This window comes from Bacillus rossius, chromosome 15 (assembly GCF_032445375.1).
Source record: "Bacillus rossius redtenbacheri isolate Brsri chromosome 15, Brsri_v3, whole genome shotgun sequence".
NCBI lineage: Eukaryota > Metazoa > Arthropoda > Insecta > Phasmatodea > Bacillidae > Bacillus > Bacillus rossius.
The window spans coordinates 29112454-29139116 of NC_086342.1; the positions used below are offsets into that span (position 1 = coordinate 29112454).

Below are 26663 nucleotides of genomic sequence, written 5' to 3' on the forward strand. Positions count from 1 at the left end.
AGCTACACAAGTTCGAACGAGTATGTGCCTGTGCAAGGTCGCAGCAAATGCGACATTTCACTATCCCGTCTGCTGCTTCTACAATGCACGGAAACGTTACAAACGGCAACCAATGAGATTTGCATTTTCAAAGTTACAAAATATCAATGTAATTAAAAAAAAAAAAATGTTATTCTTCAAGATCATAGCGCCGGCAAAATTTAGAAACGACTAATAATACAGTTCGAGATATTCTTATAATTGAAACAATTTTTTTAAATGTTTATAACATAAACAAACATGGCTACCACCGCAGCCAAGTACTCGGCTTCTATTGGTCACACGGAGCGACGCAAACGGAAGAGCTCAGCATTGCCGGGTCCTTCTTCCTTTCGGGAATACGGAATTCATCCTGTCTTTCACCCGGTTTTTTATATTTTTTAATTATTTTTTTTTGGAAGCTGGAGAACATGAGCGGAGGACGGTCAAGCTACGCACGTCAGGAGCGGACCAACTGCATCGCTCGCAGCGACCCCCCCCCCCCCCCCCCCCCCAACCCAGTTCGCCCCATACGTTCGCCCGCGATAAGGAGGTCGGGGGTCACCCCGAGCGAGCGAGCGAGCGAGCGAACAGCTTCTCAGTCCAGAGAGATCCTGCTTTATTCTGATGGCACAGGCAAATCAAATCGCGGTCGACACAGGTGTGAAGTCAGTGGCGAAAAAAATATTCGCGTGTGCGACAGACGTTTTTTTTTCGTTATTAATATTTTCTATGGCTATCGCGTTACGGATGATTTTACGGGAACGCATGTCGAGATTTTATTTTCAAAATGATAGTTGAACTGGTACAACACTGGTAATTTTACAATTCGTATATTTTTTAAGACTTTGATTGCAAAATTTATTTGTGAAATCTTTTAAATGTGTTCAGTCAAGGTGATTTCGAATGAACTTTAAATTTTGAATAAACTTATTTTTAATGCGCATGTTGATTTAAAACATAAATTTACACACCAGCGACTGTCTTCATGAGTAGTACATATGTAATAGCAGGAAGAAAAAGTAATGTAAAATCGTTTTAATTTGTTTGACGCGCAGGTAAAAAACAACATGCACAATAAAGCGTTTTTTTGCTGTCGAACTATTATTATTCAAACATAAAGAGCGTGTGATCGTGACGTCATAGGCTAATCGATTGTCGATCACACAGGGCGAGTGAAAATCTATAAATTCTATATGCTCAGAAGAGATTAGCCATGAGGATACATTTTTAGTTTATGATTCACGTTGCTGTTATTTGTTTTTATTAGTGTATCTTAAATTTTAATTTAAAAAAAAAACTAAAATGTAAGTAATTTTTAATATGACTAAATAAAAAAAAGTTTTAAAAATGCGGAAAACCCAAAATGGCAAATAAAGCACACATTCCTAAAGAATTCTACTAATTCAGCAGTCTCTAGGACTCGTTTTACAGAAGTTAGGGTGGCAATTTTAATAAATTACCGATTATTTTGTTTTTAAAAAAACTGTAGGAAACAGTATTTAGTTTACGTATCGCTCGAAAGCGAGGTAAATAAAGACGGATAAACACAAACCAGTAGAGGGGGAAAAAAAACAAGGGAAAAAGTCGTTAATGACCTATTATAAAGAAAAGAACCTTCTTAGCATTTTGTCTGGGAGTGATTTACGGGGAGACCGTGGAAAACGCCCTGAGCAGGATTCGAACACAAGTTTTCTAGATTGCGAGTCAAACCACTTTACCGTCACGCCAGCCCCGATCACTCCCGTAAAAAGTAAATTTGTCCAAGATGTAGTTTTGTACATACGCCATTACTGATAACGCTGTGAGTCATAAGATCTCAATAACAGACGAGAAAGATTCATATGCAAGCACACAGAAAACGAGCCAAAATCAAGCGATGTAAAAAAAAATTTAAATAAAAGTACAGAAAATTTTGTGGAAGGAATTAGTCAAAAATTATTACAGCACAGGCGGAAACAGTCGAAACAGAAGCAACAATAACAGTAAGTAAAGACAAAAAAACGAGCTATTTAGGTTTCTTATAACATACAGTAAAATCAAAATTGGCATATGTCCACAACTACATAATTAATCAATCTAACTCATTAAATAAACCTTTCAAATAGTTTTTTTAAACATTTTATTAAAATTGTATTTAAATAATTCTGTATAAATTTAAAATGTTTCCCAAATTTCTAGCTTAATATTTACGGATTTTCATTAACGAAAAGTGCAACGTTCCAGAATCCAAGATGGTGGGTGTGACGGAAGCAAGGATTTTTCTAATTTTTATTGAATTGTAATTTTTTTAATAATAAATTATATGTTTACCTACTCTCGCCGGGAATCGAACCATGACCCGAAAAAAGTATTTTGAAGTTTTTCGAATCACTAATTTTTGAATTTTTGAGAAATAAAAACAGGAAATTTATATATATATATAAAAAAAAGGGAATTGTTTCCCCTCGAAATAGGGAAATTTCTAGGAATTTTAAGTCATTGAGTCCAATTGACCGTTGTGACCATAGGCGTGCGCACGATAGGTGCCACAGGTGCCTTGGCACCACCATTAGGGTTAACGTTATTTTGTTTTTTACAAGCAGAAATAATACATACTTACAAAAAACCGCATTATTTCCAAAAAATATATGTTTTCCAATCGTGTCGAGTTACAGATATGTGCTCATAACACTATCAGTATATCAATTATCAATCGAACCAACTATACACACGGAAACAAGCCAGGTGCAATTACTTGTGTTGTACACGCGGACCGCGGCTAGGAAACTTCTGAAATGTAAATACTTCTCATAGTTCTCGAATTACATAGAATGCGCGCTCGGTGTCCACTGTTCACTCCACTCGGCAGGCGCACGGAATAATAGCCGCCGTCCGCCAGGGTTTATTTAAAAAAAGAGAGAGAGTTTAGTTAGATAAAAGGATAGGCTTACTCGATGACTTATATGCAGTCGCCGACAAAACATTTTTGTTGTATTCCAAAAGTTAAAACTTTTGCCCACTCTTATTTGTGTATTTTTATTATTTTACATATTTTACATATTTGAGGTATGTTACAAAAACTCCCTTGATTTGTTGATTTAAAACTTAACATTTGAGAATGTTTTTTCTAGCATTTATTTGGCGTCTTCAGAAAACATGTAAGTACGGTTTTTCAAAGCCACCAGCATGAATTCCGTGCAAACAATTTGTGCAATTTACTTTATGGCTTAACAAAGCTTAAAACTGTAAATATTTTAGTAGTTTTCCTGGCGATTATAACGTTCAAAGCCATAATGTCTCATAAAAAATTTTAAAATTTTTACATCTGTGTATTTAATGTTTTTGTTCGGAAACACCTTAAATAGCACCATTTTGCGCTTTCAAATCCAAATTTTTCCGGGGGAGGACCCCCGGACCCCCCCCCCCTTCCCGCTTTAGGCTGGGTGTCCCTGAATGATAGGGCTGTTGTGTAATCTGGCACCACCACTACTGAAGTCCTGCGCACGCTTATGGTTGTGACGTCAGAATCCAAGATAGCCGACCCCATCCTCAATCCTAAAGCCTGTCCTCGAAAATACTTTTATATACTACTGATGTTGAGTGTCTAAACAGTCATTTGCGAAAACGCAAGAGGTAGAATGTTCCTGGCACAAGTTCGTGTAATATTTTACCGACTACAACAAAAATTGATCAACAAGTAATTTTTGTTATTGTTTTAAAATTTATTCTTACGGTAATTCTTTTACCAGGGCAAGCAAGCTCGCTCAAATAAATATGATAAAACATATTTATTCAATGACTGTACACAATCGGTTTTGGAGTTGAACACAATATACCAACTGCCATGTGACCGTACACTTTCGCGTTTGTTATTTATAACATTTTTACTTAAACCTGTTGTGACTCCCGCGGAGGCCGGCGTCGCCGCTTTTATACCCTTACGTCCGACTTTCTCGACCTAACGTTGTGACGTGTCGCGTCATCGCTGGCCGACTGCAGCTCGAAGCATCCAGAACAGCGGCGGAGTCGCGCAACTCCACGCGGCGGCCTCTGCAAGCCCGCAGAATCCCCAGGCTTTTAAGGGGGTTCCTCCCATTTCAGGTCAAGATTTTATATTTACAGTAATTACAGATAAACTTGTAGAATTTTCCAATTGTTTAACTTTCACGAAATGAAAAATATATATAGCGCATACTTTTTGCATAATTAGCTGCCAAAGTTAAATTTTTAACGTTTTTGGGTTGTACAAATGAGACTTTAATTTATTGAATAAATGAAACTTTTTAGGTTTAACTGCAATGCCACTGCCTACTTCAAGAAATGGTTTGAATTTCTTTCAGAAAATATTAATAAATTTTACCTGGCATTTCAAAATTCTCAAAATTTGTTTCGATTTTGACATCCAAGAAACATTAAATGAGTTTTTGTGATAGAAATACAAACCGTATCATGAAGTAGCCAGTGGCATTGAAGTTACACCTAAATAGTTTTAGTTCTGCAATAAATTATATCCTCTTTATTTGTACAAACCAAAAAATTTAAAAATTAACTTTGGCAGCTAATCATGCAAAAATTATGCGCTGTATAAATTTTTCATTTCGTGATAGTTAAACAATTGAGAAACTCTAAGAGTTGATCATCAGTGATTAATATAAATACAAATTCATGACTTGAAATGGGAGGTAGATAATAGCACAGCGCCGAGGAAGGAGGTACCATGTGCAGGGGGGTGGCGCTGTAGGGCTGCTATAATCCCCAGAGGTATGCGCGCGTCATTTCAGTGGCCGAGCGGGCCCACTCAGGTACCTAGCACGTAACAATATTGAACAGTTTGTGAATTGCGCGTAAACACCTAGAGCTCCGCATACAGTTTAGTGACCAACTGAAGATATACTGCAGTCATTCATAATGACATTAAAGAAATTATCAAAAAGCTAACTTATTATAAAAAAAATTGGTTGTCTGTAAAGTCGGTTTACGGACGATAGTTAAACGTGACACCGTCATAACAAAACATTGATGAAATGATTGCATACGTTTATGAATAAAATTGAATCTTTTTTATTGAATTATTACTATTTTGTATGGATACAAAGGAGTGAAATGAAATCTACAATTTAATTGATAAATTTACTTTTATTTGCACTCATTAATTCAAATATGTTTATTACTTTAACGAAGAGATTATTTTAACTGTAACGTTCATACATGTTTGATATTTAACTTCTTCCAATCTGTGTTATTCTGTTAAGGATAGGACGATGATAGGAAAAGTAGGAAAAAAATGGGAGTGTTTCAAGTTTAATGTGCCTCGAAAGTCAAATCGATGGTTGTTCCAATCTAGTGGAAGAGAGATAGATGCGGCGCAAGCGTACAATGAGCGTAACGGGACAATGTGCGTGCAGCCGGCGTTCATCGATTTATTAGACGTCACGTCAAAAGCACGAATTTCATTTAATCAACGATCACAAATCACACACTTTTGGTCTGAATATCGGAATTCAATAGTTATACCTTTGAATATATATACTGTATAGAAGTCGCGAGTGGATAGGATTTACTCTACGTTTATCAGAAGCGTATGATGAGCAGCTTGGGAACTTCACCGCTGCAGTGCGCTGCCGTAACGCCCTGTATTTTCTTAGTTATTTACACGTTAGAGCGCAGCACTGTCGCCCGCTGTCATTTCCCGCACCCCCCATCTATCATTCACTGCAGCTCAAGGTCGTTCAATGGGAAGGGGAAGGGGTGTTTGAAGAGTTCGACACTTGTCCGCTAGGGACCACCACAAGTCGATGCCCTAGAGATGGTGGCGATTGCGGCAGTGAATTAACCAACTACATCAAACCGTATTAGAAATTTTAACCTGGGCTGGCGTCTTATACAGAGTATATATATTCAAAGGTTATACTTTTAACTGCTAGTCTCGCACTCCAATACATGCTTCACCACTCTCCCTCTCGCATTCGCTATCAGCATATCTCATTTTATATTACTAACACACTCATTCTCCATCACTTACTGCCAATCTATATAACAGTACCTCCTATTCTAAATCTCTCTCGCTCTCATCATGTATCTCCCTAGCTTATCGTTTAGGTATCTCCTTTCATCATCTATCTCCCTCGCGGGCCTCGCCCGCCCATCATTGTTATTCACCTCATCATTTATATAAATATAACTCATTCTTTATACATTCCGTTTTCTATACTTATATTCAGTCGATATATCTCATGTTTGTTTTACCCTATTTGACAGGTCAAACCGAACAACTCGCACATTCGGCCGAGAGCAGCTAAAAAGGTTTAAAAAAAAAATTGGTAGTCTGTTAAGTCGGTTTACGGACGATAGTTCAACGTGACAACTTCATAACAAAACATTGATGAAATGATTGATCCAGAAGAAAAGGAAATATCGTATTCGACCTGAGACTGAGCCGTAATAGTTTTTTGCAACCAAACCATTTAGGCATTAAAAATATTATATTCTTTGAGGAAGATTTTTTTTTTAAAATTTTCTATCTTTTGTATGGTACAATCTACCTCTGCATACTTTTATGAATAAAATTGAATCATTTTTTATTTAATTATCACTATTTTGTATGGATACAAAGGAGTGAAATGAAATGTAAAATTTAATTAATAAATTTGCTTTTATTTGCATTTTTTATTCAAATATATTTATTACTTTTGAAATGTTACGTGCACCGTATTTATTTTTACAAGTTAAAAAAAAAAAAAATTCCGCAACTGCCGGGATTCGAACCGACAACCTTACGATTAGAAAATAGCGCCGCTGACCGCTCAGCAGCGATGCTATATTTAGATAATTAATAGTTTCAGATGTTATATATACCTTTATAAAATTTTTTTTCACGGTAGGGGAATAATATTATTTCGTTTTAATAACTCGATTTGATAACAAATACGCATCCCAAATACACCAATCTTATTTATAAGGAGTTACATTTTTTAAAACATTGTGCAAAAAAAGATCCCGGTTGTAATTTGAATTATGTGTAACTGTAAAACACCATTCTTGGTTCAAAACGTATTTGAATATTCAACATTACTTTTAAATAACCGTACCGATTGTGCTGAAAATCGGTGGACGATCATTAAATTACGTAATATTAATAATTCAAACGACGAAAATATGATTGAAAAGTCAAATCGATGGTCGTTCCAATAGAGTTGAAGAGAGATGCCACGCATGCGTACAATGAGCAAACAGGAACATCCGTAGTGGGACACTTTTTCGTGCGTGCAGCCGGCTTTCATCGATTTATTAGTTGTCACGTCAAAAATTATAAAGGAACGAAACGCGTATTTTTATAAATACGCGAAAATGTTACCGATACTATTCACTGCTGAGATCTGTGCCAAAGTTCCAAAACAATTCAAGCAGCAGAGATAAATTACAATCTACTGAGAAAAAAAAAATGTTAGTTTCAACTTTTATTTTTGTTCAAAAAATACGGACATCTTACAAATGGTGAACCTAGCGTAAACAAAAGGCTAAAACTAAAAAAAAATCTATGTACAATAGTGAACTTGTAAAGAATGCTTAAAAAATATTACATATTAAATTATTAAGCCCATATCAGCAGCACATTTTTATCACTAAACACGCACGTAGCGCGCAGTTAAATAAATTAACCATAATAATAACCTAGCCATTAAAAATTACAATTGACTAAAATTTGTACTAAAAATTTCGGCTCCTATTCTCCGTCTTTGTACCGGCGATGTATAGAACTCTTAAAAGTCCGCTAATGGTAGGGGGGGATTGCATTCACAAAAAATACTAAAATTATTTCCGTGCGTCATAGTCTGAACACAAACCGCGACCAATTCTTGCCACTCTAATGCTTCCTAACGCAAGGCGCCGCTGGTTGAATAGGGAATCGAGCGCCGCCAATTTGACCACAAAATACACAGTTGATGTCCACTTACTTGGTTCTGCAGTCTTCGGGAATTCCTTACACGCAAGATAAATATTACCAATATAAGCTCCTGCTAAAATCATTTCCGTCACCGCCCAAACAGCAATCGCGGCAACGGTAAAACTGATTTCACAAAACGAAGTCTCTTCTTTGACTCTGCACACAGCTTTACGGAAGGCCAGTGCACTAGTGCCGGCTTACATACTCGTAAAACCGCCACGGCACAGTCTAGCGAGCACGTATAGCAACACGCCCTTGCCCCAGTCGACGCCAGGGCGATACTGCCAGTCGCTAGTCTTCTCGTCACACCCCCACCACTAGTACCATTTAGCAGCCTACCGGGTGACAGAATATCTCCGGACAATCGCAGTGGGTGATCAACAGGTTGGCACTCATTTCGTCGAACACCTCGTAGAGAACCTGCACCAGAATGATCTCAGTTTTGACCACTTTACTGCGAACCAACCCTAGTGCTTTCTTGTAATTTACACTACAGAAGCATGCTTTCACTTCACATGGAGTCATCTTGGAGTATCTGCTCTGTAAGCAACCTAATTTACGTAGTGGAGACGCACTGTGTGTATGGACTTGCCCTAATTTGAGTGGCGTAGGCGGTGGTGAGGTTGTTGAGCTCCAGTCGGCAATTTGAGTTAATAGTTAACCTACTTGTAGGGATTTTACTTTAGGGAATGCTCCTGTCCATAATCTTTTTTCGGCTACGAATATAACTGACGTAAGGAGTCCTACGCTTACGTAAAGTAAGAAGAGACTATCTCTGTAGTGAAGCAGTTGCTATTCCCTCACTGCGAGTACATATTCATTTCAATGGATTTTGGTGACTGTGCCAAATCAACTTACGTAACGTGACATAAGTTACGTACAAACAGTTCTTGAGATTAGTGGAAACCGGAGTTGGTGTGCAGAGGGCATGTTGGGCACGTTAGCGGCTACGTGATGTGCTGCAGATGGGTCCAAACTTAAGTTCCGTCGAAGACGGGCCCACTTACGTCTACAACGCCGAGGCACCCGAAGGCAGAGCTTCGATGCAGTCCGTGATACATGTTCATAATTAAAACTTATGAATTATGTAGTCAATTTTATTTCACGGTACAAAGTGAACACATGATATATAATAAAAACAAAATTTCTGCTATGTGCATAACGCCTGTGTCAAAAGTTTTCGTCCACTACAAATACGGAAGATGGAAAAGCAAGCGGAACACAAGAAGATTTAAGTTGGCATTTTTGCATGGTGCGTAGTTTATAATTTATAAATGAATATTCGAAAACATTTTAAATTATTGTTAACTTTTTGCATCTTGAATTTCTAGCATAGTTTATAAATTCAGCATACGTCCTTGTAGCTCGTGCGAAGCGGGCATTATGTTCATGGGTGTCCATTCACACTAGGTCCAGTGGAAGATTAATTGGAAAGGATGATTTGCGTAGGAGGGGGAGATGGGGAGAGAGACAGAATGAAAGTGAAAGTGATAGAGAAATTGAGAGAGCAAGAGAATGAAAGAGAAAATAAGAGGGATAATGAGTGTGTGTGTGAGAGTATGAGAGAATGAGAGAGAAATAGAGTATACGAGTGTGAGAGAGAGAATGAGAATGATAGATAGATGTATCTCCCCAGTTGCCCCTCCCATAGGAATGCCACTAGTATTGGTGGTATGAATGGGTAGGGAAAATGGGAGCAACACTACCCCGAGAAAACCCACCAGCTCACTGCAACGACCACCTCTAATTTACTACTTCAGGGTTCCCATAATCTTACTCTAGACAATTTCCCTGAGTTATTCCTGTTTATCCCGTCCAACCAAACTTTTTCCCATCTCATCAATAAATTTCACAAGATAACAAAATAGAAATTATGGGGGTTACGGATAAAAACAGATACTGTACTTTCCAATAAGCGATACAGTACTTTCTGTAAATAATCACAGTGCAAGCTTTCAGAAATTCAATATTTGTAAGTAATAAGTCAGCACCTTAATATAATTATTTATTACAAGAAGGTTTGATGGTCGACAAAATACAATATTTTACTGCATACAATTTGTGCATAGCATAGGTAAATAGAAAATATGGGTGACACCTAAATGAATAAAATTTTTGTACTTTTTTCACGGGGATCGAGTATCCGTTGGGAACATAGGCCGATACCGATACTAAAACGATTACTTCAATCCATAACTACTAAAGATACTTATTGAAACATGTTTAGACTACATTTAACATGTCAAAGTGACAAGTTCTTTTTTCCCTCCCCACTTCACACTGTCATTGTTTCCATGAATGCTACAAAAAACAATGCTGTCGGTCTGTAATATAAAAACAATACATTTTTCAAACATTGATACAAATTTATAGTGACCAGGTGAATGACTATCAACAATTGATCATGTTTCAAATGATTACATCAATACATTCATTCACTGGTTGTTGTTCTTACACTAACAGATGGATTTTCAACTACACATTAATTAGTGTTTTAAAAAGGATGGGCTTTAGGACATTAAAGAAATTTTAGTATTAAAAAACACAAATCCAGTTTGGTAATTAACATTGTGTCAATTTTCCTGAGTTTCCCTAGCTTCCTTGATTATCCCTGTCTGCCGATACCCTGCTAGGTACATATCATAAATGTGTGATGTGAAAAAGACTTGCATTTAAGCTACACTGAAAAAGCAAAAATCTGAGATAAGGTTATTTGAAACTATTAACATGAAATCATCCTGTACATTAAAAGTAAAAATTGTAAAATTTAAATACACGTAAAGAAAATTCAAACAAATTGTGTGAATAATTAATTACACAGCATAAATATTTTTAATGTGATCATAAACAGTGCATGCCTAACTTCTACAGTAAAATATTGTGTTTTTTTAGATTAAAAAAAGAATTTAAAAAAATTTAGTTTTGTTTAAGAAAATAAGAAAACCTAAACTGCACATTGCACTAATAAATTATTAGGTACTAAAAAGAATTCCACAAGCTGTACATACATGAACGAATTCAACAGAAAAGGATTTTGAATAAAACTTACATGAAACTGTAATATCATTTATTTATTACGATTTAACAACTACGTTACTGTACACAGACAGTAGAAGGTAAACCAGGTTTTAAAAAAAAAACCACCCTTTTCTCAGCTTCAGTAAACAAATCAAATATGTACTAAGTTTATATTCTCTGACCAGAGAACTTCAAATCACCACAATATTTACAATCAATTGTCACTGCTGAAGGAATGAAGTTGCAGGAACATTAACAATCATCCCATTAATAAATATTAATACATACAGTTATTTACCTTGCACAAGAAATAAATATCGACAGCACAGCATCTGATAATGTTTTTATCTGGCATAAAATGTAGTGTTCATTTACAGACACCCACCAACGAACATCATCACACGTATTCACAAAGGGGTGTGCAAATTGAACAAATTAAACATTTTGAACAGAGGCCAGCATGTTTTACAAATAATAGTAAGACATTACATAAATTACTATGCAACCAACCAAAATATTAAATATACAAGAATCCAGTATCGAACCAAACAAAGAACATCCAAGACTTGACATTGTTTAAAATATGTAAGCAAATATAAAAAAAAAAAAAAAAAATCCACTTTCTCTGGGTATGTACATTTTAGGGGTGTACGCAGGGGAGGGGTGAGAGAATTCACCCCCCCCCCCCCCTCGAAATCCTAAAAAAATCTTTATCATTCCCACCAACAAATGGAACAAGCCAGTTACACGTATTTATTTTATTTACTACAATGTCCTAACTATGAATGCTCTACAAGCAAATGATTGTAAATTTAATTTCTTGTATTAATGTAATCAAAAGCACAAAGTCGAGGGAATATGACTTTCAAAAGAACAAGCCAGTCTACATTGTATAAATTATACAAGAAGCAAAATTTATTAGTTCAATGGAAAGAAAAGTAGAAGAACAAGCTAACAAAAGGAGTTTAAATATAAACAATTAAAGCTGTTCACATAAACCCTCCTTTCATATTTATGTTAAAGATAATTATTTATTTAAATCTTTAACTGATAACAAAAGGAGTTTAAATATAAACAATTAAAGCTGTTCACATAAACCTTCAAATCATATTTGTGTTAAAGATAACTATTTGTTTAAATCTTTAACTCTGTAGACATCAACCTCTTTTACTCATAACTGGTTGCTAATTTTCAGCAACGTAAACCGTAAAGTTACGACCGGGTTCCGTGCTTCATGGTTATGCCCAGAAGCCTACAATGGACATTCAAGATTGTGTCGAACTCCAAACCACTCATGTACCGATTCGGTGCTCAATAAAGGAGTCAAGATGAGGAATGGGTTCAAACCACAAACTGAAGTAGCTCGTAACTGACAAATTACTTCCGATAGAAGTATCATTAATATGGTTTTTGAATAGACAACATGCCCAAAATTCATAATTATTAGTATGCCTCACTATTATAACTTCAATTTAGTGCCATAACTACCAGTTCATAAAATTCTTAACTTCACCTCTTAACATGCATGAAGTATACCCAAACAATTAATTACAAAAAATTCATCACAACTTTCATTGTGAAAATTACACACAACTTGGTATTTTATACAGCTTATACATAAGCTTAAAGCTTAACACATTTAGACAAGCTGACATGTCTGCCATTACAGGGTTCTGCGCAGTTAAGTAAGGAACCCTAAATATGTCGGCGCATTAACAGTGACAAAACAAGTGATAATTTTTAACTGATCTGAATTTACATAACTTAAATTCTTGTAAAAGATCTAAGTTGAACATTGGTAGTGTCTTACGAGCAATGATACAACAAAGTATTTACACTAACTAAAGATATATCTGATACAATGGAGTGTGATTTAAAAGTGATCATAAAAACCTAACTTGCCCCAATTGGTTTTGGTATGAGCATTTCTCTCAAAACTAAAAAAATATGGCTATTATTTTTGAAAATAAGCCAGAGCAGCCTAGTCCTCTCCTCTAGCAGAGTTTTCAACTTTCATTGGCAAACACCCAAAATTGGTTGCGACGAATGAAGTATTGTTGACCTTGAGACAGATCTATGATTACCGGCGTGATATCACTGTAGGTGTCACTGCAGAATGACTATATTTTATTTTTATTTTTGCAATGATGCTGGAAATATTTACTAATGTTTTATTGTTTCTTGGAGGAAAAAAAAAATTGTGTGCCAAATGCGCCATCCCGTCTGCTGGAACATTTTACTTACACTTGCCCAACCCACGAAGATAAATATTCTGAGTCGCTCAAAAACTTCACTTATAATTATACGTACTTAATAGTTTTTTTTAACCTAAAGTTATGTTCACAGCCTTTATTCAATTCTTAGGCATTATTATGAAAGGCTAAAAGGAAACTACTGATATTTAAATGTTTTGTTGTGTTTAAAACATAATGTAACATCAAAATAATTTTAGGGCACAAAACATACAGAATAAATAAAAGAGCAAATAAGTATTATTTAATCCGATACATTTTTATAATGAAAGCGAATGTGAGAAAAATTTTGACTTACTACCAATGGTGTAGCATTGTAACACACGACCAATAACTGGTTAACATTTCTTATCGTTAATTTTAAAAATGTACTAATTTCCATTCCCTATTAAAAAATTAATCCTTGATATATGAATATACATGACTCACCATAAAAATTAGGTACTGAAAAGCACACATCATTATAAGGTTTTTAAAACAACAAAACATTGAAATATTAGTAGATATTATTTTATTTTTGACTTGTTTTTTATTGATTTCAGAGCTGAAAGTAATCAGTTATAAAAAAATTTGCACTTTCAGGGTACCTACAACTTTAACTGGAATATGGTTAAACCTTGTATATCCAGACTAATTGGGACCAATGGCAATCCGGACAATTTCAGGCAGTAAGCAAAATAATATCCTTAAATATGCATACTTAATGTTTATCATGGTAAAAAAAATGTTGTGACAAAAAATTCTAGTATGCATGTCCTATATTTTTTTTGCAAGACGGTACAAAAATCTAAAAATTACTTTACACACCAATTCTTAACAAAGAATGTGTCCACTTTCTTGTTTCAAATATGTATGGTGTTTGAATTAAGCAAAGTCATGCTAATATATTATCATGAATAGTTCAGCTGAAGTGGTGTCTGGCTGATGCTTCCGTATGTCATTCTGTTTGTCTGGTGGTAAGCTTTCTTAAACTCAACAATAACCAATTTATTACCATAATTATACCATTGATGCAGGAACTGTACATTGAATCAAATTAACAAGTGAACATTTGGCGTACTTTGAATTACATTTTTGCTAAAGTAGTTAAAATTTTTTATGTGAACATTAAATAAAATGTCTACAAATCTGATCTGGATTATCCAGAGATATGCATCAATACGGGCTGGATAAACGAGGTTTTACTGTACTCCTAAAACATGCAAACAGCGAAATACCCTTAAGTTAGGGTTATAACCCACTCAAATTTTGACTAGCTAATTTACTGTACAGTTTGGTATAGTTTTAATGAAAACAAACAAGAAAAGAAACATTGTAGTGGTGAAGAGCCACAATATATTTCATAATTTTAGCTATCAGTTTTGCAATGTTAAAAAAATGTAACTATAACAAAATTCATGCACTAGAGAATCAAATTTAACTGAAAATAATACACTTATGCAATCTTGTTTCAATAGTGCAGAGGAAAAAAATTATAACACAAAAAATTGTATTTTTTACATGAAAATGAAGATAGCTAAACCAAAATCTTACTTATATTTAAAAAACAAAATACATAAACCACTAACTGTAAATAGAGCATTTAAAGATTATTTGCAAAGCTTTTGATTTTTCTTTCTTTCCAACAAACTACATATTTACACTCTCATTGACTTAGAAAATAGTGGAAAAATCTTTTCAAAATTATGCATTAAACATATTTCCCACCACTTATGCGTAAACATTAGAGGGACAGATGGATGAAACGTGAAAAATACATAATGTACACCATTATGAACACATGAGATGAAGATAAAAAATGATCAAAAGTAGAAGAAAAATTTAAATTTATAGCTTACGCCAGTGGTCTTCAACTTTACTTGAATTACGGACCAACTGTTCCCTCAGCTAAGTGTTGCTGGCTGCACTTTATCAAATACGCAATAATATATTGCCACAATTATTACAATTTTTTTTTAAAGTTCGTCATTATTCTGGAATATGACGTAAGCACATAGGATAAATTAAATTTGAATGAAATGTTTTCATTTTATTATTTACTTCTAATTTTCCAAAACAACATTTTTAAAGATTTAAAAATATTTCCAACACTAATATGTTGTGCAAAAATATATATGAAAACATAGTAGGGTAAAAGTATTAAATTTAAACTCTGGCCATTTCAATTCATGTTTAGAAATGCCAATACATTTTACAAAAAAAAAAAACTAGTTAAATATCATTTAATTATTTTTTATCAATGAAACTAACTTAGGCAATATTTATTCAATCAGTTATAAAATGTATCCAGTAGGCAGCGGGCAGTCACAAAAGGCCACCAGACGACGTTCATAAACGCAGCCTGCCTCGTACTCATGGAGATTCGAAGGAAAAGCAATGCTCACTGAAGCATCGCCCGTGGGCAGCAGAAAATCACCCGGTGGACCGCCGTTTAACACCACTGGTTTAATAAAAGCCGAGCCATTCCAAAACCTCATGAATTAGGTAAAGTTTATAAAATACTGTCAGAAATACAGGGTTTCATTATTAGCACAAATGAGAACCTCAAACATTTAAGAAACGTTTTGTTACATTAAAAGGGGAAGAAAAAAATGTTCTCTGTACACATAGGAATAAAGTTCCACATAGTGGAATCCTACACCCTATCTTAAATCCGTTTTACGGACTTAAGCGATCCCACAAATTATGTAACTTTTGGTTTAGAATGCAAGTCAGACCTGGCCATTACCAAGAAAAGAACATCTGGAGGTGCAATGATAAAATAAATATGATTGTGACTCCTGCTATAACATTTATAATCCATACACAAAAACAATTTTTTTTGTGACTTCTGAACTGTTTCCAGCTTAAATACCGTGTTTAATTGCATAATTGTCGCTCATTTTATACTAAAATCAAATTTGAAAAGTAGGGGTGTGATTTTTTGAAATAAATTTTTTTGTTAGGTGAAGTTATTAATAAAAAAAAAACCTATTCATGACAGTATGTTTATTAAAAAAAGTAGGGTATACAAAAGCACGCCAAACAATTAATAAGTCATGCAACAAAAAATTTTTGTTCAACTTTAAATAGAAAAATGAAAACCATAACCTAAATATGAGCCGGAACTAACTCATAATTATTATCGTACCATGAATAATGCGGGCTATCAAACACATTTAACTCGGCATGGGACTGAGCGCACGCATTGCATGCAATCAGTGAGCTATCTATATTGATATTCGACTACGTGCGCACGCTCTATACGGGAATCAACACAACCAAACTATGAATGATGCCAACTAGCGCTGGCTACATTTTTATGAGTACACAGCAATGACTAAAATGAACAGATAAAGGTTTAACGCTTGAAAACGTCTTTAAAAATTTTTTATACATAAGTAAACTTAGTACTTCTATAAATAAGTAATTGAAAATATCAGAATGAATATTGGATTTCACCTTTAAAATGCATTGTTCTAAATGGGAAAACTAACAAGCATACACAAAGCGCTCAGAATCTAACAGTGGGACCAAAACATCATGCAACGCTTATGCAAGTATTTTTTTTGTCTAAATTTGAACGCCCTAAAATAACAGTGCGACGATTATGTGATTAAACACGATAAGCTTCTCATTTCTCTCACTCCTCGCTATCAGTTAATTTTATTTTAAAATTACATTGTCTACTGCTTCACATGACAATTAATATTTAATTTTCTTTTAATTTATGGTATTCTAAACACTTGCAAAGCAAATTAATATATCTAAATAAATAGAAAAATTTTTAATAACATGCTTTAAATGGGTAAATATTTCAGAACGAACATATGGCATTATTCAAGTATATATACACATTGAACATACTTTATTAAAATGATGTATGTGAAAATCTAAGTTTCAGAATATTTACAAAATTTCAATTAATTTGTACAGTTATAAAATACAGTATAACATTCTTGTACAGAAACTGTGTTAAGTTATACATACTCTTGACCTTATTTGTGACACTCAGGTAAAGTAGAAAAATATTTCCCCCATAAAATAGCCATGACATAAATACTGTATCATAATAAATAAATAGCTAAGGGAGAGACGTATACATAAATGGTGATAAATATATTTCAACAGAAAGATTTTTGGTTCCTAAATAATTTTTCCAATGAAAATTAAGACATAAAAAATTCAAGTTAACCTGAATGATTAGGGATAATATCTCGTCAACAACCGGGGCGATCAGAATGGAGCATCGAAGGAACGAATAGGTGGGGGAAATGGAAGAACACCAAGGGAAGCCTGGCTCACTGCAACACTACTGTCCCACTTGCGGAAAACCAGCAAAGTAAATATGAATTTAGCACAATCTTGTTCTGAAATATAGTAGAACCCTGTTTAACATTTATACATCTTAATTCTGCTTATGTATGCTAGTTTCATAACTTACTACAAAAAAAAAAAAACCTTTTAGTTACATTGTATTTACATTTAGTATGTCACTACAGAAATGTTGCAAAGCAATTCTACAACTGGCTCTATTCATTTAAGGAAAAAATCTGAAACATTTTATTTATGTGAGTATGAATGAAACTTATTAGAAATAAAAAGTGTCAAATTGCACTTGTTCCAACATTAGAGCTCCAAGCTGCCATTTAAAGCACAAATTCTCATAGATAATGAAACAACTCCACATAAAAATGATCTCATATCAATAAAATACTTATCTTACATATATTTACAGTTACTTAATATACAATAAAATTATAAAGGTTTTTTGTAACCATCTTAAACTAAAATGTCTCAATAGTACTTCAAATGGAAATTATGTTTGTCTACATGAATGTGTATAAACGAGTTTGATTAAACATTATCATTATTAACACTGACAGAACATTTTACCACCAAATTACAAAAATTGTTAAATGTTGACTCTACACAGCAAGAACTTGTGTTAGTCTGAAAATATTACATTTATTTTAACACAACCAAAGAGGAATCATCTTATCCTGTAATGTTACCACTGGTTCTGATTTTACTTAACAGAAATTATAACTGGAAATAAAACACTGTGTAGTGAATCTTAAAATTACCATACAAAACAAATAAAAAAAAGAAAAACACCCGCAAAAAAGAAGTTTGTACTAACGTACTGCCAGTTTGCACACTCCCATATTTGATATACACGTCTCACTGTGACCAAGCCAAGAGATCTGCAAAAGACAGCTTTACAATTTTATATAATCAAACCATCACAAGCATTTAATAACAACCTGTCTATATAAACCAAGAAAAAAGTTATTTTCTGACATTACTACCCTGGGTCAACCAATCTTCCTTCTACCGTATATATTTTCATCCTTGTTGAATAAATACTCAACTCTACAGCATGCGCAATTAAACATCTGTAGAAACTTATTGTCACGTCAAATTAACTAGAATCAAAGCAAACTGCATTCTCTTCCAGAAACTACTAAATATTCTAGCATTATCTGACAAAGACAAACACAAAACTTCTTCCTGTGTTTTTTTTTTTACAGTACACAAAGTTGGTACACAATTGCCTTCATGTGTCCAGACTTCAACACCGGCAGGAAAATCTCTACAGTCAATACTAACGGATAGACATAAAAGCCATTACTTCAACTTCAGTTCTACAATAAATTAGCCAGTCTATTCGTACCATGAGAATAACTGTCCTCGTTACTAACAACGTATGTCAAACATTACGTTTTTGCAATTTGGCTTGAGCTTCGCGAAGGAGAAGATCAAAAGAATTCTTATTATGTGAAGTATGTATCGGACGTCTCCTAACTTTCCAAGCATTCTGTGCAACTGCTAGATCTTCGTCGTGAGTTGCTATTCCATCTGTGAGACAGGGAGAAACAAATTAATTTTCGCAAATTCTCACATTAAAGTTACTCGAAACAATGTCAACACCAATAACACTTTTGACTTTCACTACCTGGGAACATGACCATTGAACATAGTAAAGGCCGATATGGACAATGGAAATGTCTAGATTAGAATTTTTTTTCCAGCATGTTTGAAACATGGTAATTTAATGTTTTCAACTTGTTTTAACTGTTCGTAAATTTGGTCATAAGCAAAATTTTGACATTTTAAAAGTTCAATTATAAATTATAATATACCAACTTCATGAAATAATCTACAAGCTAAATACTACACGCATGGCTTTAAGTAAATCACTTAAAGACTGAATAACTTGTACCACTTACAAGTGTGTCACAATGCTATTCAATCTTCTTGAAGAAACAAACATGAATATAGGCGAATACTTGGTTGACATTAATGGTATGTGATAACTAGAGACCAGAAAGGTTTGTGATTTCGATCAACTAATAATGTGATTTCTGATGCTTTAAAACTGAAATGCAACTTTCTAGGTTTTTTTAAAAATCTTATGCACGAATGCCTACAAAAATAGGCTCTCATTTTACAAATGTTAAATTTTCACAATTTTCTCGGAAGAAAAAAAAAGCATCACAGAAAAAAATGCATGGAATGAAACTTCTTGCAAATTTTATTATAAACACAAAAGTCTTTACTAAATTTCTGTATCATTAAGGGTTTTAATTTTATTGGAAAATCTCCGTATGCCCTGCTATACTGCTGTTTTGTACATATTCCACTAACTCCAAGCCCTTCCGACCTCTGCAAAGTACGGAAAGAGATTAGTTAAAAAAATGCACACACTACATCTAAAATCTACACACTGCATCACTTATGCCACTCTTCCTTTTGACAGTCAGTGAAGATCGCCCCCTGCCCCTTGTCATTCTCACACCCAGGAGACAACCCGAATCACCACATTCTTTACTTTTACTTTGTGTGTTCGATTTCTGAAAGAATGGCCTTTATTCTGCTGTGGCAATCCTCAATTTTTTAAAATACATCTACCACTTCCTGTTTTAATTAAGGATGGGCAGATGAAATCCTCAAATAACATCAAATCTAGTATTCGAAGGATTCAATACTCGAGGAGAAAGATACAAAGAGAAAAATATTAGAGGAAATAAAGTTAACTAAAAAATTGAACACTGAAAACCTCTGACACCTTAGTTAATAGTTTTCATTTGTACATATTTTATTTTTGACACTTGACACCTAGATTTGGATTCAAGGGGTATTCGAGATTCTGGGAATCAAATTAGAGATTCTGATCTTAAAAACATTGGGACTCAACACTCAACCCATCACTAGTTTTAATAGAAGCCATGTAAATCACTCATATCGACGAAAGTGGCACCAGAATAACTCTTATACAGCTAAACCAGAAGCCAGTGTTGAATTATTCACCATGCATTCTTTTGATGATAAGACATTTAGTGGGAAGGAAAAAAAAAGTACTATTGATGCAATGATTAGGCATGTGCAAAAATATCAGTTTTTTGTTTTAAAAAAATATGAATAACACGAATATCAAACCTGAATCGAAAGAATGAGAATTGGAATGATGTTTTTTTAACATCATATGAAACAAAAATAGGGGAATAAACGGCAAATATGGATGGACTGTAGTAATTTCTGGCAAATTAGACAATACTGAAGTGAAAGGTTGGTAAGATGAAGTCAGCAACTGTAATTAAATGTATAATGTGTATGTGCAAACTAGATTAAATGAGCTAACATTTAAATAATTCATGCATTTTCATTGTAACTGCAATCAGGTAAACTTTAATAAATAACTTCAACAATATTATAGACATGTTTTCTGCAAATTTCCTCACTATTTACATTTGTTAATTAACTTTTTAAGTTGCCCCACCATAAATAAATACAGCAAATAAGCGGTCAATGTGGTACGCGGTAGTGGATCAATTGTGACAATCAATTTATACACCGTAGCAATCATAACATTCACTTCTTTTAATGGCCACTGCAAAGGAGTGTCCTTGTTTTGTGTTGTTGTACATGGTTCTTGACGTTTATTTTTTCCACTACACGTATGTGTGATAAAAAAAATACAGTACATATAATAATTTTTCAGATTTCAGAATTCAAATGCCAAAGTAGTGACTGTTTTAAATTGTTCACATAATGATTTCTGTTACTGTTTTACCATACAGTAGTGAAATAACTTTTAATGCTTGTTGCATATTTAAAACTGAAGCGTACTGTTCATGTTTTTGATTATGAGTCCCTTAAAACATCAATACTAGGTATTTATATTGCACAAACGACTTAACTTATCAGTGATGGTTGGTAAACAGCAAACACAAGAAGTATGCTACATCTCATTCATTACCAATCTAATATTTGTTATTTCAAAGAGTTAGTATTCAAAATTGAATTGAATATGAATAATAAACGATTCATATTCAAAAATTTGAATATTTGCACAGGCCTAGCATTGATGGATGAAAGAGAGGGACTTCTTTAATAACAGGAGAAAGAAACTGAAAGGAACGTACACTATTTTGGCCTCAACAGTTTTTTCTCTACAATTTTTATTTTTTAACACTTAATATGTTAATATTGAAAACTGGGATTTTTTTAAGGAAGAGATCACTCATTCATAGCTTTTCAATCAGGAGGGGGGAACACTAGCCACTGAATAAACATGATTACAGCAGTTTTAAACATTGCCCCCAAAAATGCAGCAATCAAACAACATTAATTTTTGTTAGTCATTCAAGACTTACTAACCATTTGGCTTCTCAGTTCTTAGGTAAAAGTTACCAAAGGAATTCAGTAATTTATCACATCAGTATCATTAGAGGCAGAAATATGTAGGATTTTAAAAGGGTATGGGGAGGTTTCCAGTTATTTTGCAAGTGCAGGCAAGCCTTTTCAGTGAAAGAGCCTTTCTAATTTTGCCGGGGTAGGGGCGAAGCTGACAAAAAGAACCTCCTCTCCAAACACAAATTTACGCACATGAATACCACTATCAATAAATTTATAAAAGTGAATACCTACCTAAATCAGCATACCGCGTTTTACAGAATGCTCTCCGACCTCCGAAACAAAGGTCAAACTTTTGACTGTTTGGATCGTCATTCCCATGCTCCACAGCATTATATGCATCATCTTTGTATTGAAATGTAACAAATCCATAGTTGTCACTAAAAAAATAAATAAAATAATAATAAATAAAATCAACACCATTTTCAAACACTGCACAACAAAAATAAAAACATTACTCTGCACAGATAGGCATTACACCATTAACGTTGGCAGAAACTCCTCTAACATAGGTAAATGCAAGACGAAAATGAGATGATATCAAAGTTTTAACAGTTTCAGTTAACTAAAATGCATGCTGTACGGTGGGGGAAAAAAAAAAAAAAAAGCTAAGGCTGCCTAGTATTTGGTTATAAATAAAATACCTTTAAATATTATTACCATTAATGCAATGTAAAAAATAACATCCGGCTGCAGCGTGTGAACAGGGAAGGTGACCGCTCGCTCCCTTTCCCTCCCTCCCGCCCACGCCCCTTGGTGCAGCCTGTCTCATGCTTGAACTTGTTATGCTACCGTCTCTCCCGTAGCAAACATTAAAAAATATCTACCGTACACTACAACATATCATATGGTGGAATTGTGCTTGCCTTTCATACACACTGTTATTCCTACGATCACATGAATAGTGTTTTCTTCCAGTTGTGAATAGCATGTGGAACGTTAATACTAATAACTACTTTTTTTTTTTTTTTAAATATATATAGGCCAACACACTGTAGACATTTCTCACATGAAATTAACAAATGAAACACGTATCTGGCCACCTTTCCTCACTTCTTTTGCCACCACTGACACTTTTCTCCTCCCCACTTTTAATATTCTGCCTAAAGATACGCCAATATACAGTCAAGTCTCATTAATACGAACCCGTTTAATGAGAAGTTCCTGTTTATATGAAGCAATTTTCTGTCCCCGGCAAACAGAATAGGCTTTTAAATGGTACAAACTTTGTTTTATACGAAATACGGTTAATATATAATTTGAAGTTGGTTTTCGTCCCATACAGAAGTATTTGTACATAAAATTATAATGCTTAATACAAATTTTAATTATTATCGGAATGCCCAAAACGTGTGCGGAATGTAGCAAATTTATCGCCCTTTGCCATTGTAAGAAATGAAAATAAACACACCGAAAAATCAGAGATGAACTCAGCGTCAGCAGCAATACTCGCGCTTAAACTGAAGTAAAGAAATATTTACATCACGGGCCCGCCTCTAGCGTTGATTTGTGTAAACATGCAACGGATAATGTTTGGTTCAATTTTCACGCCTCTGGTGGCAAAATGTGGAACTACGCAATCTGCATCTACGTATATTGTTTTTCGTTGGGTTGTGTATTCTTTTTTTTATGGTATAACCAAAATACGTACGTCTATGACTATGCCATTGTTTATATTACGTTGCATACAGTGATTTATCTGAAACTGTGCACGAATAAATAATTATTGTTCTTTGAGTGTGGCAGATTTGTATTTATTCGTATCAATGAATACGAAACGCAAACGAAACGAGTTAACGTTAGCGGGAAAGCTTAAAATCATAAATAAAGTGGACATCGGCAAGAAATTAAAACTAAAATCACGAAAGAATTTGATCTTCCTCTTTCTTCGTTGTCGACGATACTAAAAAATTGGAACATTGAAAGAACATTTAAAATAAAAGAAAAATCCCTTATCGTAATATTTATGCGAGTTCATTTTTTCCGCTACTTACCTGGTTAAGTATTTTTCTCGAAGGCATAAAATATGGTTAATACAAATCTCGTTATTACAAAGTGCAAATTTTTTGGTCCCCTCAGGTTTGTATTAATGAGACTTGATTGTATAATCTTTACAGGAGTGAGAAAGGAGGGGTTAAAAGAGCAACAGTAGCTAGTTAATCAAGACTTGCTCAGGACCTGGTTGATAAGCTGGAAGAATTTCCTGCCTTGCATTTTCACACACTTCCCCTATCAGCTATATAAGTTAATCTTCAACAGCTCACCGTTAAAAATGTTTACAAACACAGTTTTATTACTGGAATCGATGGGAACAAGCACATAGTGAAGAGTACACCTATACTGTTTCATAAAAATGATCATAGGTGTTTGTAGTCAAAATAAACACTGCGCTGTAATGACAAAAACATTCACCTAAATATACTGTACACTTTGGTTAAAAATGTTACCAAACTAAAATTGTTTAAACATACATACTAAACCCAAATTAACAATTTTCAAGTAACACAGTATGGTTGGTAGCGCCTCAGGATGCTGTGTAGTGTCCGTAACCAGTTTCCTACGGAGCCCTCGGGAACAATATTACTTTCGCCATGGATTTTATGGGTATTAATGTTATGGCGACTCTTGAATCTATGCAGCCACCCTCTGGAGGCCTTGAAGTTTGAACCCATTTTCAAGGCAAAAAAGTCTGCCTTCTATAATATCAAAGACCCACTAACTGGAACATCTTGTGCTCTGTGCTGTGTGAACCAATAGAACACAGCATTTTCCAAATCGAAAAATCTGAACTTTTAAGGCCTTTCTCCTTTACGTTAGAAATGCACAGCAATGATGATGGAAACCTTGCTGTTCCCAATCATAGATACTGTCGATGCCGAGATCTTATAATGTCTTGCTATTTTGGCTTTTGGCACCTTACCTTCTTCAACGTCCTTAATTATTTCAAATTTCTGTTGAATTGTAAAACTTTTTCCTTTTTTTACTCATTTCAAGAAATTAAATGTCGAAACACGTAGCCAAAAAATGTAAACCAGTCGTTAACAACAAACAGAGCAATCAGTACCAAATGCAATAATAAAAAATCAAACTAATGCAATTGTAAAATATATCTGCATTCACAAACATCAAACAAAGACTAAGTGAAACTTTTCAGGATAAAATAGAGGGTTTTGGGGGTGGGGGTGTGACACATTTCATAGCTATGTGCTGCACACAATCGCGGTTGCTATGCATCACGTGCCGGAAATGTTAGACGGAGGGAGGGATGAGCATAATTAATTTGCAGTAAAATAAATACTTTTACAGCCCTAGGATGACAGCCATAAATATGGAACACTGCAGAGGAAAAATTGTGAATAAATGCACAATAAGGTGGTTCTAGTGGTGCAAAATGAGGTTAACACTGAATTGACTTGCAAAATAAGTAAAACCCCTTATTTGCACTTTTCAAGGAACCCCAAGGAAAAAGTGTAAATTGCGGGAAAGTGTAAATTGTGGGAAAGCACTTTTATTGGCAGTTAATGCTAAATTTTAGCTTAAAAAAATGTATCAGCATTTACTGGTGCTACAAGACAAACAATAGTTGTTTACAACACATTTAGGGCACTGCAAAAATATAATTTTCTTAAATATAAAATATAAAAAACAATGCAACATAAAGCCTACATTAAATTTTCTCTAGTACAGTTTTATAGGTGTACATACTAGTATAAATTCAACACTTTTAAAGAAATCTGAAATCCTATTTTTAATTATTGTGTTTAAAGTACTAACAGGAATATTCAGTTCCTTGGCCAAAACCACTCGGGTACCCACATGCTTGTCAAACTTCTCAATAATTTTAATTTTATCTTCAATAGATAAAGTATTTCGTGGAACTTTATACCTATCCATCTTCAATCAAAATCTTGCCATAAATAATATTGTGAACGATAAAAAAACACGTACTAACCAAAACGGACGTTGACTAATGTAAACAATGAAAGCCATCATAGATATGTACTGTACATAATGCAGCACTACTAAATATACGTACTGTGTATGAGCGCTTTCCGGTAGTATCGATAGCTCAGCGCTTCGGACTATGCTCTGCTACGAGAGTGCTCTATGACACCATAAATAAAACCATTTGTGGTTCTGCTACGAAAGTTCTCTATGGCAGCAAAGATTAAAACGTTAGTAGAGGAGAGGCACCATAGAACTTGTCGATACATCAAAACGAAAGGTTACAGACAATAGGCGAACTACTTCAAACTTTTCACATCTATGACTAACGTGACGAGTATTTACATTTTTACCGTGTTTTGAAACGTACATTCCGGGTTTTTTGGTTACGTAGCGGTGTAATTTCAGGGAAAATGCAACACGAAAGTTAATGTACAATAAAACGGACCTACATAAAATGACGTTATTTGCGGGAAAACGTAAATAACGAGAACGTAAATACGAGGTTTTACTGTACACACACATAGAAATGTAATTCTAAAAAATTAAATAATTTTATAGTACGAGAAAACGAATTCATCTTACCCATGTTCCCTAAAATGAACGCTAATATCTACAATGTTGCCAAACACTTCAAATCGCCTCCTTAAGTCTGCCTTCGTAGTGCCTTCATCTATCCGCCCCACATACACAACACGTCTCTCCTCGACCTGCCGTAGCTTTTCGCGTTCGCTCAGCGGCCAATCACCAACATTGTTTCTGCAGGTGTTGTGGATCGGTGAACGGGATCTGGAAGCACAGACCAAACACATTTTAGAAAAAAA

The 26663-nt window shown here is 34.4% G+C and overlaps 2 protein-coding genes across 7 annotated transcripts in view; both read right to left on the bottom strand.

Annotated features, from left to right (window-relative positions):
- The window catches only part of LOC134539688 (fibroblast growth factor receptor-like 1), a 41936-nt gene extending 33079 nt beyond the window's left edge, over window positions 1–8857 (bottom strand). Inside the window, exon 1 of one of the 2 annotated variants that reach the window (XM_063381888.1) lies at window positions 7956–8857. In XM_063381888.1, the coding sequence (XP_063237958.1) occupies window positions 7956–8028 (73 nt within the window). In that variant the 5' untranslated portion in view covers window positions 8029–8857. The remainder of the gene's footprint in view (window positions 1–7955) is intronic. The other variant, XM_063381890.1, reaches the window with a different exon arrangement.
- Window positions 8858–9308: 451 nt separating this feature from the next.
- The window catches only part of LOC134539545 (uncharacterized), a 70262-nt gene continuing 52907 nt past the window's right edge, over window positions 9309–26663 (bottom strand). For all 5 annotated transcript variants that reach the window (XM_063381666.1, XM_063381662.1, XM_063381664.1 and 2 more), the window contains 3 exons: window positions 26425–26628; window positions 22129–22274; window positions 9309–19056 (listed from right to left, as the gene is read on the bottom strand). In XM_063381666.1, the coding sequence (XP_063237736.1) occupies window positions 18908–19056; window positions 22129–22274; window positions 26425–26628 (499 nt within the window). In that variant the 3' untranslated portion in view covers window positions 9309–18907. The remainder of the gene's footprint in view (window positions 19057–22128; window positions 22275–26424; window positions 26629–26663) is intronic.